This window comes from Oryctolagus cuniculus, chromosome 5, assembly GCF_051225735.1.
Source record: "Oryctolagus cuniculus isolate XC-2025 breed Fujian yellow rabbit chromosome 5, ASM5122573v1, whole genome shotgun sequence".
Classification (NCBI taxonomy): Eukaryota; Metazoa; Chordata; class Mammalia; order Lagomorpha; family Leporidae; genus Oryctolagus; species Oryctolagus cuniculus.
In genome coordinates, this window is record NC_142871.1 from 133,763,787 (window position 1) to 133,778,657 (window position 14,871).

The 14,871-nt window shown below is 49.7% G+C and overlaps 1 protein-coding gene across 4 annotated transcripts in view; it reads left to right on the forward strand.

The window, feature by feature from the left end:
* The window catches only part of FKBP5 (FKBP prolyl isomerase 5), a 131,157-nt gene extending 116,518 nt beyond the window's left edge, over positions 1-14,639 (forward strand). For all 4 annotated transcript variants that reach the window (XM_089334041.1, XM_008262824.5, XM_002714639.6 and 1 more), the window contains 3 exons: positions 6,336-6,521; positions 11,301-11,540; positions 12,479-14,639. In XM_089334041.1, the coding sequence (XP_089190167.1) occupies positions 6,336-6,521; positions 11,301-11,540; positions 12,479-12,586 (534 nt within the window). In that variant the 3' untranslated portion in view covers positions 12,587-14,639. The remainder of the gene's footprint in view (positions 1-6,335; positions 6,522-11,300; positions 11,541-12,478) is intronic.
* The last annotated feature ends 232 nt before the right edge of the window (positions 14,640-14,871 follow it).

Below are 14,871 nucleotides of genomic sequence, written 5' to 3' on the forward strand. Positions count from 1 at the left end.
AAGTGAAAGAATTAGACTAGATGATCCCCAAGTTTCTTTCCAGCTCTAAATTTCTCTTAAATTTCAAAACTCATGAGAGCAAGACTTGTTTTTTTTTTTTAAAAAAAAATTCTAAAAGAAATAGATACTTCTAAACTATTCAAGTAACATTCCAGATGGGTTATTTGTATACTCAAATGCACAATACATTACAATAAAAAAGAAAGTTTCCATCAAATTCCGTAAGACCTTAGGTCCCGACTGTCTCCTGTGTTTCTGGAGCCGTGTACCGTATAGCAGTTACCATTGGTGAAGGGCCCCATACACAGCCCTGGTGCCAGCAGTTCTAATGCAGCCGAACAATTCCTAGTGACTGTGACCATTTTAAAGTTACAGTGCAATACTTTTCCCATACTGTGATGCCAGCCCACTGTGCTACTGCCATGGGAGAGTGCTTTTAGTGAAAATAAATAATTGTGTTGCTGGCTCATGTATCTACTGTGCTATACTTTTATCATTGTTTTAGCATATACACCTTCAACTTATAAAAAAATAAAAGTTTACATAGAACAGCCTCAGCAGGTCTCTCAGGAAGAGACGGCAGCTCCACGTGGAAGTTGATGATACAAGATGAGGAAGTTACAGTCCTGACCCTGTGCAGGCCTACACTACTGTGTGTGTCTGTGTCAGGTTATAACAAAAAAATCGAAAAAGCTTATAGAGTAAGGATATAAAGAAAAAATAGTTTCATACTGCTACCCTGTGTGTTTGGATTTTAACCAAAATGTTATTACAAAAGAGTCAAAATATTTTTAAATTTTTTCAAGTTTATAAAGTAAAAAAGCTACAGTCAGCTAAGGTTAATTTATTATTGAAGAAAGAAAAATATTCTTACAAGTTTAGTGCAGCATGAGTGTCCAATGTGTGTAACGTCTGCCTCTGTGAACAGCAATGTCCTTGGCCTTCACAATCGCTCACTCACTCCCCTGAGCCACTTCCAGTCCTGTAAACTGCCCTGGGCAGGTGCACCGTTTACCTTGTAGGCAGTATTTTCACCGTGGTTTTTCTATGCTTAGATATACATAGAAGCACAAAGACTTACATTGTGTTACAGTTCCCAGGAGTGCAGAAACTGGCTGTCAGGTTTGCAGCCTAGGAGCTGCGTGGACACACCATATCATCTGGATGTGTGATAGGCTCTACCATGCAGGTTCCTGGAAGAATTCGCACAGGATAAAATTAACCAACAGCACATTTCTCAAAGCACCTCCTCACCAATAAGTGATGCATAACCATAATTTATGTTTCCCAAAACTTCTAGATGGAACTGTATCTGTTTGGGAGGTTTGAGGTTATCGGCATTTGACTAAAATTTTATCAGCTCAGGATAATAAAACAACTCATCTAACCAGAAGCTCTAATTGGCTGCTGATGGTCCAGAGAATATTACTGGTAACAAAGTAGTATCACCAGCCCATGTGTCCTAAAGCTGTGTGGCTGTGTCCTGGGAGCCCCAGGGAGCAGTCCACAGCAGAAAGCAGTGCTTAGGTGTCTGTACGTGACTTAACGTTGGTGCTTAATAGCGTCACAACTGCAACCGTGGTTTGTGCATTTCTTAACGTCGTGAGCCTTCCTAAAGTTACCGCTGGATCGGCATGCACACATATGGAACAAATTATTTTTAACATGCAATTTGATAGACGAAGTCTTTCAAAACATTAGTCCACTGGGGAAAAATTAATGAAAGGTTCAAAACCACTGACCTAAGACTTTTCTCCCAGAATGTCTCTGAACATTTTGTACCACTGAAAACTTCCCTGGAGGCACCTTCCTAATTATAGGTAAAAGATCCTAGCCTTTACTGTAAGACTTCAAGTTGGTTGGTAGATAGCTTCCTGTGCACATTCCCTTCTCTCTTCAACCTCAAGGCAGGTTCAAATCTGCCACACTGCCCTCCTGGGCCTCATCTTTCCAGGGTATTTGACCTGGCACGTTGTATACACGCACAGAGTCCAGATGTGTGGGTGAGAACAGAGATGGGCCAGACTGAAAAATCTATAGTTCATGCCATTTGCACAGCGGAGTTCCCTCTCCCCTGACCTGTCACCTTGGTTTATATCTAACGGGCAAGTCTCTCTCTCTGGTAAGACTGAAGGTGCTCAGCTTTTAAATGGGAATGCTTGTGCTGTACAGCCTGCAAAGTCTTCTTGTCAACCTCTGAACACTGCAAAGAAAAATACTAGAGGACTCTCTTCCATTTAATTATTCGGAGAATTATTCGGAGAATAATTAAGTGCAAGTAACAGCATGATACCATGCCAGGCATTGTGCAAGCCGGTTAAACAGACATTGATTTTTGCCCTTGGAGCTGACAGGATCTGCAGGACGAGAAAAAGCATTAGCTGTCACACCTGGTTAGTGCTGGGCTTCTCTGACTTGGCTGGAGGTTGAGGAGCCTGAGGACTCTGGTGATGTGGGGTTGGTGCGCCCCCTTGTGCTCCTCTCGGAAGAAAGCGTTTCTAAAGCAAGCTGCTTAACCGTGTTGATTCTGCCAGCCAACCGTTTTCAGACAAACCAGTTGTCCTGGTTTGATCCAGGCTAGCAGTAATGCAGTTTAGAAACAAGTCATCTATGACTCTAGGAACTGGGGTTAAGAAAAACTCATAAACAGAACTCACTCCCTCTAGTTTTTTCTTCTTTCTTTCAGTGCAGGATGTTCAACCTTGACATTACTGACCTTTAGGGCCAGGTAACCCTCTGTCATGGGGCTGTCCCGGATGCTTAGGCTGTTTGGCAGCCGCGCTGGTCTCGACCCGCTGGATGCCAGCAGCCTTGCCCACCACCCAGGTGTGACGACTGCCCTTCGGGGAGTGCAAACTCGCCCGCAGCTGAGCACTGTGCTCTCTGTAACTTGGGAAGGATACTGAAAAACCCCCTTAATAGCAGGTAAATTTTTGATAAGTGAAAGAGCTCTTTAAAAACCCAAATGCTCTCTAAATGCAGAGGCACTGTTAAATCTGTTACAGTTTCTTTGCCAGCTCTTCCAGAAGAGGTAAGTGGTGAGCCCTCGGCCTCTTTCCTCACTAGCGCTGGTTTCCCGTCCCTGGAACACTATATTGAGAGAGGCTCAGAAAAGCCCATTGAGGGCGAGAGCAAGACACAAGACCTGGCAGGCGACATGCCAGCCAGCACCTTTCATTTCTACCTGCCCCTACGTTTTTATTCTCAGCGACAGAAGTTTTAATCCCATAGCTGTGGTCCTGGGGCTTTAGTGTTTACTCATTCTTTGTGCTGAGTCATGCCTATAGCAGAAAGGAGAGACATATTGCTCAGCTTCAGAGAGCTTATGATCCAGGGAGAGAAGAGGGAGTGGCAAGAAGAAAATGCTAGCCCCTGAAGCTGGGGAGGATTTTATTCTTCTGTTTTGGGCACTATAAAAAGAATGAGAGGTAGGTCTAAGGCTATGACAAAACACAAGTATTAGCTCAATGTGTTCAGCTACTATAACCAAATGCCATAGACAGGGTGGCTTAAATATCAGGAATCTACTCCTCACAGTTCTTCAGACTGGAAGTCCAAGATCAAGGAGCCAGCTTAGGGGCTGGTGTTGTGCTGTAGCGGGTAAAGCCGGTTTGAGTCCCAGCTGCTCCACTTCTGATCCAGCTCCCTGATACTGGCCTGGGGAAAGCAGCGGAAGATGGTCCAAGTGCTTGGGACCCTGTCGCCCGTGTGGGAATCCTGGAAGAAACTCCTGGGTCCTGCCTTCCGATCAGCTCAGCTCCAGCCATTGCAGCCATTTGGGGAGTGAACCAACGAATGGAAGAACTCTCTCTCTGTCTCCCTCTGTCTGTAGCTCTGCCTTTCAAGTAAATTAGTAAAACCTTTAGGGGGACCGGTGCCGCAGCTCAATAGGCTAATCCTCCGCCTGTGGCTCCGGCACCCCAGGGTTCTAGTGCCGGTCAGGGCGCCAGATGCTGTCCCGGTTGCCCCTCTTCCAGGCCAGCTCTCTGCTGTGGCCCGGGATGGCAGTGGAGGATGGCCCAGGTCCTTGGGCCTTGCACCCACATGGGAGACCAGGAGAAGCACCTGGCTCCTGGCTTCGGATCAGCATGATGCACTGGCCGTGGTGGCCATTGGAGGGTGAACGAACGGCAAAAGGAAGACCTTTCTCTCTCTCTCTCACTGTCTAACTCTGCCTGTCCCCCCCCCCCAAAAAAAAAAAAAACTTTAGGGGGAAAAAAATGAGCCAGCACAGTCAGTATCTGGTGAGGGCCCCCTTCTGCTCTGTCCTTAACGTGGCCTGTCTTTGGGTACTTGTAGGTGAAAAGACAAGAAGTAAGTTCTCTGTTGTCTCTTCTTATAAGAACATTAATCCAAAAAACACCTTAATCCCTCTGAGGGGGATGCTCATCTACACCTAATCACTGGAGCCAGTGTTTAGCATGGCAGTGGAGATGCTGCTTCAGACACCCTCATCCTGTATCAGATTGCCTGGTTTCCAGTCCCATCTCTGCTCCTAATCTAGCTCCCTGCTAATGAGCACCCTGGGAGGCGGCAGGTGATGGCTGAAGGACTTGGGTACATGTCACTCACGTGGGCGACTGGGACTGAGTTCCTGGATCCCAGATTCACCTCTGGCCCAGCACCAGTTGTTGCAGGCACTTGGGGAGTGAGCCATTGGATAGGAGATATCTGTCTGTCTGTCTGTCTCTCTCTCTCTCTCTCTGCTTTTCAAATAAGTAAATAAAAATTTAAAATAACTTAATTACTACCCAAAAGCCCCACCTCCAAATTCCATCACACTGTGAGTTAGAGCTTCAACATGTGAACTTGGAGTGGCAGATACAGTTCATCCATAGTAAATAAACTTTCCTCAAGAACTTCAGCATTTATAATGAAAGGGTCTGGTTTTATATATTTTATTTAAAATTGGTTTATTGAAAGGCAGATAGGGGGAGGGAAAGAGAGAGATCTTTTGTCTGCTGGATCACTCCCCACATGGCCTCAATACCAGGTCTGGGCCAGCCCAAAGCCAGGAGCTCTGTCCTGGTGTTCCATGTAGGTGGCAGGGGACCAAGCACTTGGGCCATCACCCACTGCATTCCCAGGTGTGTTAGTAGGAAACTGGATTGGAAATGGAGCAGCCAGGACTCGAACCAGCGCTCCAGTGTGGGGTGCCGGCACTGCATGTGGCAGCTTCACCTGCGGCACCACCACGGCAGCCCCCGGTTTCACGTTCTTACAGATGATCTACGTCACGAATTTCTGAGACAGGATCATCGACGGATGGCGTGCCTGCCCTCCTCTTGTCTTCCTGCAGCAAAGCTGATGAGCTGCGAGACTCTTACCCTCCTAACCAAGTGACCGCTCAGACCCAGGCCCTCTGCTTGGAACAGGTCTGCACGTCTCATCACCAGAAAGCAGCATCAGGGTTTCCTTTCTGCAGGCACAGCTCGTGTCCTTTGCGACAGGAGTATTCTAGACCCGCTCTGTGCATTTCCTGTCCGTCCCTGGGTGAGGACTGCCTTGTGTGGGGAGACGGCCGCGTGGTTAGGTGCGTTCACTGCTCGGCTGTACTGGAAGCGTGCTGGTTCAGTGTTCATCACCTAAACACAGGCGTTAGCGTCCTGACGTGACGGGTGGGGCTGCTCTCCTGCCATCCGGGCAGGTGTGTCATCTGTGTTTGAGAGCTGACAGTCACCTCCTGAAACGGGAGCCCTCGCCTGTCCTCCCAGTTTGTGTGTTTATCAACTGCCACTTTGATTCATCTCACGATGAAAGTAAACACATCGGCTCTGCCTCCTGAGTTTCTTGTTTAGAACCTCCATGGCCTGTTTCCGGAAGTGAAATGCTTGCAGGCCCAGCCACACCCCCTGTATGTGTGCTGTCTGGAGACGCTTCTGCTCTACAAATGACAGAGCTGAGTATTTGCACCTGACACGATTTTGAGAACTGAGAGTTGCTGTGTTTGGGATGGGAACGTGTCAGAATCTGGTGTTCACTATGCAATGCTTAAAGTCAGGTGAAGACAGAGAAGTGACCTCCGCTCCAAAGTGCTCGCTCTCCTCTGCAAAGGCTAATGCACATTAGCACCAAAGCTGGGAGCCCAGAGCCTGGTGCCCACCTGCCGGCCACTGAGGACCGGCGCTGGGCAGTGCCTGAGCAAGTCCTGCACCGGCTCCTGGGCTATTGGGCCTTCCAAGGGGGTGGGAAAGGGCAGGAAGAAATGCGCATTCCAGGTTCACACAAGGGGTGGTTTTGATCGGAGGCCTTGGTTTTCCAAGGCAGGACTGTGCTTATGCGACTTCTGTTCAGCGTGTAAGCGCAGCAAGTACTGAACAGCTTCTCTCTCCTAGGGAGGCAAGTACATGCAGGCGGTGATTCAGTATGGGAAGATAGTGTCCTGGCTAGAGATGGAGTATGGCTTATCAGAAAAGGAATCGAAAGCTTCGGAGTCGTTTCTGCTCGCCGCCTTTCTGAATCTGGCCATGTGCTACCTGAAGCTCCGAGAGTACGCCAAAGCTGTTGAATGTTGCGATAAGGTAAGAAGCAGAGGAGAGGTGCACTTTAGACCTCGAGCGTCTTTCAGGAGTGTCACCCCACTTCTCAGCCAAAGGTTGGAAAGTTTCTCATTTTGCTTCGTTTGTTTGTTTGGGATTGTTTATTTCTCCGTATCAATTGGGAAATTCAGGACGATTCTTAGTGCAGACTTTGCTGGTACCTAAATTATCTTAATTCATTATGAATAAAAGTTTTGATAAAGGTGCAGATGTGGGACACCAACGTCCCATGTCGAGTGCCACTTTGGGTCCCAGGTGCTCTGCTTCTGGTCCAGCTTCCTGTTAATGGACCTGGGAAAGCAGCAGATGATGGTCCAAGTGCTTGGGTCACCACCACCCGCGTGGGAGACCCAGATGGAGTTCCTAACTTCAGGCTTCAGCCTTGCCCAGCCCCCGCTGTTGCAGGCATTTGGGAAGTAAACTAGCGAATAGAAAATCTCTATCTCTCTGCCTTTCAAACAAATAAATATTTATCAAATTAAACATATAACACCTCAGTTTCAGTTTAAGAAGAGCAGATTTAACTTAAAATTTTCAGGACTTGGCCGGTGCCGCGGCTCACTAGGCTAATCCTCCACCTTGCAGCGCCGGCACACGGGATTCTAGTCCCTGTCGGGGCGCCAGATTCTTTCCCGGTTGTCCCTCTTCCAGGCCAGCTCTCTGCTGTGGCCAGGGAGTGCAGTGGAGGATGGCCCAGGTGCTTGGGCCCTGCACCCCATGGGAGACCAGGAGAAGCACCTGGCTCCTGGCTTCGGATCTACGCGGTACGCCGGCCTCAGCGTGCTGGCCACGGTGGCCATTGGAGGGTGAACCAACGGCAAAGGAAGACCTTTCTCTCTCTCTCTCACTGTCCACTCTGCCTGTCAAAAAAAATTTTTTTCAGGACTTTGTTTTGTTTTGTTTTTTGAGACCCAGTGAGAAAGAATTCATATCTGTTGTTCACTCCTCAAATGCCACATCAGCCAGGGCTGGGCCAGAGGTGAAGCTGGGAGGCAGGAACCCAGGTCTTCCACGTGGGTGGCAGGGACCCAAGTGCTTGAGCCATCACATTGCCTCCCGGGCTCTACATTAGCAGGAAGCTGACGTCAGGAACCAGAGCTGGGTAGCAAGCCCAGGCACTGCGGTGTGGGACAGGGGCATCTCAACCAGTGTCTTAGCCGCTGGGCCAGACGCCCACCTCTTTCACATACCAGCTGCAGCTCTCCTGTACAGAATATATACAAGCTAGTTTCTAGCATAATCCTGCTTATCCACTGATTAAGAATGCACATAAGTCATGTGGAAGACGCAGAACATCAGCATCCTCCGTTTTTGCGTTTGCAGTGTTAAGGGTGCTTCTGGCCTTGGAGGACTTTTAGGAGGTGCTTCATAACAGTGGTTCATCATGTGTGCTGTTCAGGTGTTTTTATCCAGCCGATGCCAATAACTGCTATGAGTATGCGGTCTTAGAGTAGGCAGTGTGCATGTAGGTAAGAACTAACGAGTATATGCATTCTGAAGAGACAAATAAAAGGTCAAGAAGAACAAAAGGCAACTATTTTGTAATTCTTCATGAAGTCATTTTTGAGTTTTGTGAGTCAGTGTTTCCTATTATATCACACTAAATTTTTGCCTGAGAAAGGGATGTTAACAACAGTTAATTACATTTTTTATTTAAAGATGTGTTTGTTTATTTGGGAGGTAGAGTTACAGAGAGAGAAAGAGAGAGAGAGAGAGAGAGTCTTCCATCCACTGGTTCACTCCCCAAATGGCCACAATGGCCGGAGCTGGGCCAAAACGAAGCCAGGAGTCATGAGCTTCTTCCCAGTCTTCCATGTGGGTGCAGGGGTCCAAGGACTTGGGCCATCTTCTACCGCTTTCCCAGGCCATAGCAGAGAGCAGGATCAGAAGAGGAGCAGCTGGGACATGAACCAGCACCCATATGGGATGCTGGCACCACAGGCAGAGGCTTAGCCCACTACACCACAGCACTGGCTCCAATATATATAGATTTTGATACAGTTTTATTAAAAGCAAAAAGAAGAAGAATATCTGTCTGCATCTGACCGGTCCATCAGACAGCTGTCCCTCGTTGTCTAGGTCTGACAGATTGTATGCAGTTTTCATGGTTTACTTAGCCAGTCCCCTTTGGTAGATTGCCATACAGCCTCCTCTCTGCATACTCGTGGTATTGGTTTTGTTTTCTCTCTTTTATTTAAAGATTTATTTATTTATTTGAAGGTCAGAGTTACACAGAGAGAGGAGAGGCAGAGAGAGAGAAAGAGAGGTCTTCCATCCACTGGTTCATTCCCCAATTGGCTACAATGGCTGGAGCTGCGCCAATCCGAAGCCAGGAGCCAAGAGCCTCTTCTTGGTTTCCCACGTGGGTGCAGGGGCCCAAGGACTTGGGCCATCTTCCACTGCCTTCCCAGCCCATAGCAGAGAGCTGGATGGGAAGTGGAGCAGCCAGACCTCGAACTGGCGCCCACATGGGATGCCAGCACTGCAGGCCATGGCTTTACCCACTACAAAGCCAGCCCCATAGTATTGTTTTCATAGGATAAATTCCTCCAAGTAGAAGTGCTGGGTCAAAAGACATGAGCATTTAAAATTTTAATATATATTATCATTGAATATTTCAGTTTTTCTTTTTTGTCAATATTAATGGCAACAAAAACTTCTTATTCATTTTTATTTTTTAGTTGCTATTAAAGTTGCACATCTTTTCTTTCTTAAAAAAATTTTTTTGTTATTTATTTGAAAACGTGAGAGAGAGAGAGTGAGAGAGAGAGAGATCTTTTCTTCTTGGTTCACTCACATGCCCACAACAACTGGGGCTGGGCCAGGCTGTAGCTGGGAACCAGGAACTGAGGCATGGGTGGTAGTGACCCAGGCACTTCAGCCATCATCTCCTGCCTCCCGGGATGTGCATTAGCGGGAAGCTGAATTGGAAGCAGAGCCAGAGCTCCTTAATCCCTGGGCCAGGTCCCAGCCCCACATCTTTTCTTCCTGTTGTAGTTGTGTTTCTCCTCTGAAATGACCAGGTTACCTGCCCCTCCCAGTGTGTGAAGCAGCTCTGCTAGCACTTTCAGCCCTCCACCCGCAAGAGGAAGCCCGTTCTCCCTTGTTTATCCTTCTGGATGACACCTTTTCCACGGAGAACGTTTCAGTATTTACATAGTAAATCTACCTTTTCCTTTCTAGTTGGAAAGGTCTTCCCTACTCTAATTTATAAAAATGACCTTGCTATGGGCATTTGGCACAGTAGTTAAGTCACTGCTTGGGACACCCACATCCCCCGTCAGGGTGCCTGGTGTGAACCCTGGCGACTCTGCGTCTAATCTAGTCTCCTGGGAGGCAGCAGGTGGTGGCCCAAGTACTTGGGTTCCTGCCTCCGACATAGAAGACCCGGACTGAGTTCCCAGCTCCTGGCTTTGTCTGACCTAGCCCTGGCTGTTGTGGGTGTTTGGGAAGTGAACCAGGAGGTTGATAATCTCTTTGTCTCTGTTGCTCTCTATGTCTCTCTTTCAAATAAAATTTAAATTTAAATTTAAAAAATTAACTCTGTTATATTTCTATAGTTTTATTTTTGAACAAGTTAATATAGTTGGTCTAGAATTAATTCTTGTTTATGATGTGCGGTCAGAATTTTAACTGTGACTTCCTGCCCTGGCAGCCACTGCCTGGCCCCGCTCTGCACAGAGCTCAGCCTCTCCCCGGGGTTCACAACATCCGCAGTCCCCACCTCAGGGTTTCTGTTCACATCCGCATCCCGCGGTTTCAGTTTCAGTCCTTCCACTCTGTATCTTTCCTCTGGGAGGAGAACTCCCTCGTGTTTTGTTTGTTTGAAGATTTATTTATTTATTTATTTATTTGAAAGAGTTACAGAGAGGCAGAGAGAGAGAGAGAGAGAGTTCTTCCATCCTCTGGTTCACTCCCCAAATGGCTGCCACAGCCGGAGCTGCACCGATCTGAAGCCAGGAGCTTCTTCCAGGTCTCCTACGCGGGTGCAGGGGCCCAAGGACCTGGGCATCTTCCACTGCTATCTCAGCCCATATCAGGGAGCTGGATCGGAAGAGGAGCAGCCAAGACTCAAACTGGCACCTGCGGCATGAGAGGCCGGCACTGCAGGCGGCAGCTTTACCTGCTACGCCATAGCGCTGGCCTCTCATATTATTTTCGTTTTCTTTTTTTCCCCAAATATGCTTGGGAATTTTCTAAAAATTGCATTCAATGCAGAAAGTAACTACAGTAGTATTTTTTGATCAGTAGTATACAGTTATCTTGCGCCCATTTTTTCTTTTTTTAATATAGATATTTATTTTGTTTACTGGAAAACAAAGTTACAGAGAGAGGTAGAGACAGATCTTCCATTCACTGGCTCATTCCCCAAATGGCCACAATAGCCAGAGCTGAGCTGATTCGAAGCCAGGAGCTTCTTCCAAGTCTCCCATGTGGGTGCAGGGGCCCAAAGACTTGGGCCATCCTCCATTGCTTTCCCAAGCAGGCAGTCGGATCAGTCCAGCAGCTGAGACTCAAACCAGTGCCCATGTGGGAAGCTGACACTGCAGGCTGGGGCTTTAACCCACTGCACCAAAACGCTGGTCCCTTGAGCCCATTTTTCCAATTGCTTTTCCCAATTCCCTCGGCCAGAGAGCTTCAGTACGCTGTTTAACTACAGAATTCCTTGTTGAAATTCCTACAAATGAGAAGGATTACCTTCAGCTTTGTTTGTTTGTTTGTTTTGTTTTGTTTTGTTTTTGTTTTTGTTTTTGTTCCTAGGCCCTGGGACTGGACAGTGCCAATGAGAAAGGCCTGTACAGGAGGGGTGAGGCCCAGCTACTCATGAATGAGTTTGAGTCAGCCAAAGGGGACTTTGAGAAAGTGCTGGAAGTCAACCCCCAGAACAAGGCCGCACGACTGCAGATCTCCACCTGCCAGCGCAAGGCCAAGGAGCACAACGAGCGGGACCGCAGGATCTACGCCAACATGTTCACCAAGTTTGCCGAGCAGGATGCCAAGGTGCGTGCAGGCCCCGCTGCCTGCCTCAGGGCACGTGCAGGACAGGCCTCGCCCCTTCGATTGGTGCCCCTGGAAGGTTAAGGGTAGGAGACAGAGACAGGTAGACAGCGACGCGAGAGGCCCAGGAGTAGGGAAGATCACTTCCATCGTGGTGACCCAAAGCTGGTTTGCAGCCGGAGGCTGAGGTGGCGCCACACCGGTTGGGAGGCCCTGCGCAGTCCACACAGCATGCAGAGGACACACCTTCCCTGGAGATGCACTAAAGCATATGCTGTTTACAAAGTCATTAACCCATCAGGTTTTTTTTTTTTTCCCTCAAATGATACTGCTTCCCTGTGGAGACTTGGGGAAGGGTTACAGGAGCCTTGCCATGCCTCTTCCCTGGCGGGCGAGCGTGACAGGAGATGGGTGTCTGCAGGGGCCTCGGGCCCCTTCCCCTGAGTGCGTCCTCCACTCTGGAACCCCCACTGGCTCATGGACTTAAGTGCCCAGCAGTGGTCCCAGTTGGCAGGCTAGTCACGTCAATAAGCTTACTTTTTACATTTCTGTCATCTTAGTGCACACGCCCGTCCATCTGCTAGTTCACTCCCTAGCTGTCCACAAGGGCCAGGGCTGGGAACTCAGTTCAGGGTCTCCCAGCTGGGCAGCAGGGACCCAATCCCTTGACTCATCACCGCTGCCTCCCAGGTTCTGCATTCGCAGGAAGCTGGAGTCGGGAGCTCCAGGCGGATATTGAACCGAGCCCATCCAGGGTGGGTTGCCGGCTAGCCCAAGAAGAGCACGCCCCCCGCCCCCGGGTAGCCATGGGGAGCACAGCCCTGACCTCCCTACGGGGCGGCCCTGTCAGGTCACCGCTGTGCACTTTGGCCTTGGGCCTGGTGAGAGCCCATCTCCCTTCCTTTGGCTCTAACCCTCTTGACCTCTGACTTCTTCCTCAGGAAGAGGCCAGTAAAGCAATGGGCAAGAAGACGTCGCAAGGGGTCCCCGGCGAAAAACGCACCGAAAGCCAAGCGATGGAAGAAGAGAAGCCTGCAGGCCACGTATGACGCCACGCCACGGAGGGACCAGAGTCCCCCCGAACTCGGCCCCTCCTCGTGGGCTTTCACCCAACTCAGGACTAAACAGTGTTTAATGTAAACTTTTGCTCTAGTCTTTGTGATTCGGAAGCGTATGGAAAACCGGTAGCTTCCCAAGAAACAGCCACCCTGCTGCTGCCCAGTGGGCCCCTGGAGAGGGTGGTGTGGGACCACTCCAGGTGGACAGAACAGCAGTGCCCACTGGGGCGGAGACTGAGCCAGCAGCTTAAGTCCAGTTCATTTCAGTGGATGTCAGTTCTGCGTACCCCATGTAAGGTCCCCTTGTGATAGTCCTAACCATTTGGAGCTGTCTGTTCGGTTTTACATCTGAACTCTACTAGCACTGCGGAGACCTTTTAAAAACACTCACTCACTGAATTTCTCCCTTCCTACCCGTCAGGGGAGGGGGTCTGGTTTCCTAAATGACTGAAGTGCCCTGGACACGGCTGTCGCACGTGCACCCCGCAGGTCCCCAGCTCCCCACCGCCCACAGTGCGCCACAGACTTGAAAGCCAGGGTGGAGGCCGCTCGCTTGCTGCAGGCTTAGCCACCTGCCCCACCTGCTCCTCAGCCGCCTGTCCTCCGGGGTTAATTCTGTCCTTCCAAGCCACCCTTCAGCCACGACGAGGAGTTTCGGGAGCAGCCTGCCCTGTTGGGGCGGGGTTCTGGCAGGCCAAGAGGCCATCAGAACCATGCTTTTGCTCCCTCCTCCGTGCCCTCTGGGCGCCAACGCGGAGTCCACAGCACTTCCTGCGGGCATTGCCGGCCGCACGGCTTCTCTTTCCGTTCCCACCCTTGCTGTTGGGAGTGCCAGACCTGTTCTTGCACCGTCTTGGACCTGGCGTGCACGGATTTCCACGTCTGGTCAGGACAGATGCGGCCCTTTTTGTCCGTCTTCACTCCCTGGCCCATACGCGGCTGTGTTCTGCTCTGTGGAACCTCACACTCCTCCCTCCTGCCAAAAAGATCCTGAGTTTTCACTACCAAGTAGCCTAATTTTTAAGAGCAAAGTCTGCGGGTGAACAGACCAGCAGTGGCTCTCCACGTGAAGGGTTTTCCCTGCAGCTTGGAAACACAGTCTGTCCCCGTGCTGGCGGCACCTCCGCGCTATGGCACCTCTGCACTGGCGAGCTTCCCACACAGGTGAATCTCAGCCTCGTCCAAGTCTCTGGTCCGAAATCAGCAGGTGCAAGCGGCTGAGCCTCAGGCCTCACAGGCGAATGAGATCCTGCACGGCTCTCGGCGCCTGTAGGCTAAGAAGCACTCGTGGGGATGCATTGGGCCGGGAGAGCATGTGCTCGACCCGGAACGTGGCTCCGTTCAGTCCTAAAGAACACTGACAGGTGTGTTTTAAAGCAGTGCTCGCTTTCGTGGTGGTTTTAACAAAGCACTCATTGTTAGGTTAGGACCAATCTTAACACCTAAAATCAAGTCGTTTCATTTTATACAAACAATTCTCTTCTCCATGGAACACATCCAATTAAATTGTGAGCTTTTGTCTTTAACAATAACTGAAACTTCTAATTTCCTATCTGCGCTTTTTTTTTCTTTTCTTCATGCAGTATTTCTTTAAAAAGCCCCAGTGTCACCTAAGACATATGAAGGGCAAAAGTTGGTTTTGCTTCCTGGTCAGGGTTTGCAGCTCTGTTGACCGGGTCCGGACTCCAGTGAGGCCAAGGTGGGACCTGGATCCTCCGCAGCCAGTTAGCATTTTGCAGGTAATTAGAAACCAATTCCAAAAATCGGGTCCCAGCCCACTGTCTCCCAGGAGTGTGTGCCCAGCAGGGAGTGGAGGAGGACGAGGGGTCTCACCGCCCATGGGAGGGAACACCACGTGGTCCTGGGGCAGAGTCAGAGGCTGGGAACAGTGTGCGGCGGCCGCCGGACGTTTCTGGACCACCTTCCAGACTGCCTGCGGGTGGTGAATCAGCATATGACGACTTAAAAACAAGTTATTTTTTAAAAAATCATTTAGATGCATTTTTGTGTGTGTTCTCCTTAAATAAATCCAGAACAGCAAAACGTGATCCTCATTGTCCCTGGTTTTGCTTAAATGGTCTTCAAGGAAAGTGGTTTGGGGGTGGTGAAACCAGGGTCGGGCCGACCTGAAGAACTACGGCATCAGACAGCTGGCCGGGGCTGTGTCGGGCACTCGCTGTCCTGCTGACGTCCCCAGCGGCCGGCCGCTCTGGGAGGGTGAACCACGTCATCGGGAAACCGAGGCCTTTGGTTTGTCATTAAACACTGGACAGCCC